The 6,031-nt window shown below is 39.1% G+C and overlaps 1 protein-coding gene across 1 annotated transcript; it reads left to right on the forward strand.

The window, feature by feature from the left end:
* Window positions 1–116: 116 nt before the first annotated feature.
* Window positions 117–6,031, forward strand: nyx (nyctalopin). The gene is made up of 2 exons (XM_051707943.1): window positions 117–2,685; window positions 3,736–6,031. The coding sequence occupies exons 1-2, from the start codon at window positions 2,664–2,666 to the stop codon at window positions 5,130–5,132; spliced, it is 1,419 nt and encodes a 472-aa protein (XP_051563903.1). The 5' UTR covers window positions 117–2,663; the 3' UTR covers window positions 5,133–6,031.

The following is a 6,031-nucleotide window of genomic DNA, read 5'->3' on the forward strand; positions in this document are numbered from 1 at the left end:
TCTTAAATGTTTGATGTAGCAAAAAGTTGGGTCAAACATTGTAACAGCTATTCTTGGCATGACCTAAACTAAAAGGGAGTTGTTTGAAATTAGTTCACCCCAGTTTGTTTACAAAATAGAAATTCATTCTTTAACTAGCAAGTGTCTGTTGTCTTCCCTTTTTTGCAATGGATGTTGCTCTTTATTGTGATTTAGTAACTTTTGGGTGAAGTGTTATAAAGCACCTCTCATTTCCAAACATCATATTCATGTCATGGTAGACTTCGTTTAATTAAATGTTTACTTTTGTAAATGATTGGAGCAAATGAAAATAAGAGTGATTGCAGGACTAGATGTTTGCAGAACATGTTATGGGAAAACCACTAATCATTATAGTCTCTGCTCCAGTATAAATGAGGTGTCTTAGACCTAGAGCTTTTGTGTGTTGTTACTGAGCCCTATTTTTCTGGGCATCATAAACCAGATTGCAACACTGAGATAGCATAGAGTGAGATGAGAGATCTCACCCATTATTTATATATTAGTAAGGGCCCATTACAGTGGTCTGTGATTGAGAGGAGCACATGAGAAAAGTGGCAAGATTAAAGTTTTGTGCTGTAACCTATTTTTGTGTCAAAGTAAATTTTATACATGACGGGTAAAGTTTAGTCAGAATATATTTATCAAGATTTAAAAATGTTTAACAATTGCCATCGTATAAAACCATGTAAATTAAATGGTCAAATATTAGCCAAAATTATAAAATTCATTAACCTTCTGAGATCCGAGCGTGACTGCTGTGTGCATTTTCCATTCCTTTTTTTGATTTGTAACTAGTAGCCCCTAAGAAACTGGAAAAAAAAAAATAAATACATTTTGAAATTTTAAATAATACAAAGCTATAGAAAGTCAGATGTTTTAATCAGATTGTTTATTATGCTTCCAGGAGTGTTGGTTATTCAAGTTTTGGAGCGGTTACAGACATTCCATCAGAAATTTGCATAAATATTATGGCCAGCATCATCCAATCAGTGCCAACCATGTTAAAATACAGTATGTACTGATTACCATTGTCCCATGTCTGCCAAACATGTGGAGTGGTCCAAACATCATTTGCAGACTGAAACTGAACATTTGACCAGGTGTTAAGAGTGAATGCACTTGGATGCATAGGAAAGCTGTAGGATGCTCCCTAATTAGGGAATGACTTAACCTCCAGTTTGCTGTCTGTCTGTACTGCTCTCAGAAAAGTTTGAAATGCATCTTATTTTCATCCTAACTCCATATACAGCCTCTGAAAGCAACATTTTCTAGCTTTTGGATACATCCATCTATTGATTTTAAGGAAAAAGAGCCTACAGTCCATGTACGTGTTTAAGTGTGCCGTTTCTCAATAAATCAATAACATTTTTAAAATGGCATATCGAATGAAACTAAAGACTCTATTCTTTTGACTCAAACAGGTTTTAATATAACAACTTAATGAAGTTTCTTACCAGATGTGGTTTTGTTATTGTTTCTTCCAAAGACATTTGAGATCGGCACCATGTTGTTTAGTCATATGACTTGGTGCATTGAAAGTTTAACCCTTTAAGCCAGCCTAGAGTCTCCTGAACTGAGATCAGTCGGTTTAAATAAAATAAAATTATGCATAGCCTATAGCAAAGTCAAAATGTAATGTCCACACATGTGAATGCAGGGTATCAGGAGGTTAAAACATTTTTTCTCAAAGCGTTAGCTGTGGGGTGTGTGCCAGATGATTTGGGGGTAAGATGTGCCAGTGTGCCACTATCAACAAACAGTGATTGTGAACGTTAAATTAGTCTTGTTGAGGACAAGTGGTGGCTGACAGAAACCCTTTTTAAAGGAAATAATCAATTTGTTTTCCCCCATGAAATTATGCGTTGAAGAAGCAACCTTAGACTTGAAACGTTTTTTTTCCTGTCAGGACAATTTAAGTAAAAAGTGGCACATATTACCCCACTCTTTCCTAATATTACATTGGGAAGACAGAATGGTCTCTAAGAAAACGTGTAAAATGTTACTTGGCAGATGTTTCCTGAAAAGTTTTAGTGTTCATCCCATGGCCACAGTCTGTTGGTTCATGTAAGGAGATTGCAGATTGTTATCTGTATGTACCATTGAGGCCCAGCAGGTCATTTCTGCTCGCTTTGATTTCAGAGTACTGCTTTAAACAGCTATAATCCCAGGATTTTTGTGCCATTAAGTGATGGCTTTCAGAAGGGGAGTGCTGATGTTAGTGGACATGTGCACACAAACTCTATAAGCAACAGGACAATTAATCCATTCATATTTTCACTTGGAATGAAGCAGAACAGACAGAATCATGTTGGGCAAACTTTTGGATGTACTTTCATTAATGATTAGTGCAGGTGAACCTTTACTGAAAATGTATGGCAGGTAGATACATTTTGGGTGGGTGAATTCTGTACTGATATAGTTTAGGGCTTTTGTTGACATTTTGGGATCAGTGAAATGGTTGGGACTTTTGATGTAATGGAAAATTTCCATTTCCTCTTGGTGGTAAGATGTAACACCGGTCAGAAGTTTTACATTTTCATACTTTAATTTTCATTGTCTTGAATCACCTAGTGGAAGTATCAAACTTATTTGGCAAAATCTGTCATTTCATCCTCAAAAGCCACAGCTGAGAGAGACCAGTGATGTGTTTCATCATTATTGCTGGTAAGTACATTTTAACATATAGAAACATTTATTGTGCATTTCTATGAAGATGCGAGGTGTCAGTAAAGCCACTATGTTAAAAACAACACTATAAAATTCAAATGATTTTGACATTCTTGAACACTATATGAATTCCAGAGAACAAACAGTACCTATTGTATTTGGGTAATCTGTCCTGTCTTAATCACCATAATTTCAGTGTGGAGAGCAGCTGCAGGACAGAGGGAGCCCTCTATCCCATGTGTGACACATTCAATTATTCCTCCAATCTCTGGTTGTGCACCGTAATCTTTCATAACTGCTCTAAGAGAATGAGCACACCTCATTTGCAAAGTGCTGCCTGACTAGCATTTCATTTCTGTTTAATTATCGTAATAAAATCCTGGAACTTACTTCTGAATGTTAAAGGTTTATTATTAGTCTTATCTGCAAACAAATGCTATCTAGTTCTATTATAACCCATTGTGTGTTATTCAATACAGATGTATCAGTTTGGAGTGGACAACAGTTCAGCATAAGTGATATAGATATTTAGAACATAAAAAAGTCCCTTAAACTGTGTTCATACTGTATGATATTGGCCACGATTTTGCCACATGAGAAAAATTTAGTTGCTGGGCAAAATTGGCGATCTTTGATAAATTGGTGTGACATGTTTACTAAAGTCGAATTAATTGCCTTTGCGATGAATCTTATCCTCTGACGAAGTTCTGGCAGTGTCAGAAATTTTGCATTGCAATTGTACAGTGTGACTGCTCTTACGACAGCCAGATAAAACACCCAGTCAACGCTGTTAATCAGTACGACTGGGACCAGTCTTGGCTACAAAATGTACAGTCTGAAATTATGTTGCACAGTGTGCCATGGCTTTTACCCAAGATCTTACTGGGATCATATCGTACACCCTGAATAAAGGACCGTAAAAATCGTAAAGTGTGCACCTGGCTTTGATGAACACGCAAAAGAATATTCCGACTACACGACAATGTCTTAATTGCTTGTTGTGGTTAAGCAGCACCTTCTAACACAACTCTTTTCCCTTCTCTCAAGTGTACTTGCTCCTCCTCAACCCTCATGCCCTAGCCCTGTGGGCCTGCACACGCTCCTGCCCTCCTAGCTGCACTTGTACTCAGGAAAAGAGCTGCATTGTCCTCTGTGACCATGTCAACATGGTGGACCTGCCCAAAGAGTTCCCCTGTGAGGCATCCTCCATCAACCTGGACAAGAACAGCCTCAAGTTCTTGTCTGAGCGGGCATTTGGCACACTGCCTTCACTCAAGTCACTCTCACTTAACCACAACAACATATCCTTCATCACACCAGGTGCATTTAAAGGGCTTCCCAACTTGGTGGAGCTCAAGATGGCCCACAATGAGTACATCCGTTACTTGCATACCCGCACCTTCACATCACTCAAACGCTTGGTTCGCCTGGACCTTTCTGATTGCAACCTCTTCAACATGCCAGACCGCATCTTCCTTGAGCAAATTTCTCTTAAGGAACTGCTGTGCTTTCAAAACAACTTCCGCCGCATTCCTGGTGCAATACGGGGGATGGAAAACTTTACGCACGTCTACTTGGAGCGCAACAAGATTGAAGCAGTAGCCTACAACTCTTTGCTGGGCCTAACCAACCTCAAATATCTCAACTTGCAGGAGAATCGCATAAATGTGATCCATGATGAGGCCTTCAAAGATCTAGTGCGCCTAGAGAACTTTTACCTGAATGATAATCTGTTGGTTGATTTACCCCAGCAGGCTTTCAAGGGATTAAGCAATATGAAAATGTTGAACCTGGGTGGGAACCTGCTGACCAATGTCTCCAAAACATGGTTCAGTGACCTGGTAGAGCTGGAAGTACTCTACCTGGATCGAAACCGCCTGTCCTATATTGAGGAGGGTTCCTTTGAGAACTTGACAAGCCTCATGACGCTGCACCTCAACAGCAACAATTTGACGTCTTTACCCTTTTCCGTCTTTCAGCCCATCTATTTTATCGGGCGCCTGTATCTCTTTCGAAACCCTTGGGAGTGTAGCTGTGACCTGGAGTGGCTGAGAGAGTGGATGGAGAGTTATAAGCTGGTGAGAGACATCCCATGTGCATCCCCTTCCTCGGTTGCTGGCTTGGATCTGAGTGAGGTGGTCTACAGCCATCTGAACGGCACCTGTCTGGATCCACCAGAGCTCAACCTGACCACAGCTCTTCCTGACTATCCCACAACTGAGAACAAGTACTACAACCTAATTTCCAAACTACTGCAGCAGGAGTTCAGGGAGGAGATGATCAACTCCACGGACAGCCTGAGGAATGGTACCCAGCAGGATCCGGCTGAGAGTCAGGTTTCTTCTGGATATGGACTGTTCAGTGCTCCTCATACTGCTTTTCTTCTTGTATTTCTTTTTCAAGCCCAGACTGGCTTTCTATCTGATGGAATGAATGCCTCTTGAGAATCTGGTGAATACCAAAAGGGATGAAAGGCATCCAAGAATGGAAGTAATTTTCTAGTAGTTGGATGGAAAAACGTGGATTTAAGGCTATGCTGAAATGTTAGATGAACATGCCTTGAGTGGTGGTTTTCTCATCTGGAAAATGAAATTCTGGAAGATCTAACGGAATTGATGAGGATCGTCTCTAAAATGAATCTCTTTAATTGAATGGAAACAAGTCGTCCACAAATACAAAAAAAGAGAAAAGCACATGTTGTAAGGCAATGAGACTGTAAAAGACTTCTTTGTGTTGCCAATATCGGATGATCCATTCCTGTTAAAGGATCGTTTAGGGGCATTTTAACCACTTGAACTGTAATATTTTTATATCATACTGTTCAAATAAGAAACAGTCTACATTTTGTCAAGTACTCTTGATAGTACATACGTTTATACATGTTCTGTTGCATAACTTTGAAACATTTGCTGTGTCGGAGATTTGTCTGATAAAGCTTCTCACTATCATTTCAGCAGACGGCATATTTGGATCATTGCTCTGGGTAAATTTCCAGTTCTGGAAAATGCATTAGTCCTCCTCTTCCGTAAAGCTTTAGTGCGCTCAGTAATGTAAGCTGCTTCATATTGTAACCAAATGGATTAGCTTTATCTATGCGTTTTGCTCATACCTTCTTTATGCAGGGCAAAACATTGTTTATTAGAGGATGATGCCACACTCTGAACCTGATCTATTGACCCGACATTACAGCATTAAATACACATTTATGAGATTTGTGTGAGAGGAACCTTAGTAATTGTGTGGTTGAATAATCCTTTGAATAAAAATCAATGCATTAAGTATTAAATAAACTGACTAAAAATCAATGAAAAAAAAAATATTTGAGAGTGTGGTGCTGTTCAAT

This window comes from Myxocyprinus asiaticus, chromosome 10 (assembly GCF_019703515.2).
Source record: "Myxocyprinus asiaticus isolate MX2 ecotype Aquarium Trade chromosome 10, UBuf_Myxa_2, whole genome shotgun sequence".
In the NCBI taxonomy this organism is placed as follows: Eukaryota; Metazoa; Chordata; class Actinopteri; order Cypriniformes; family Catostomidae; genus Myxocyprinus; species Myxocyprinus asiaticus.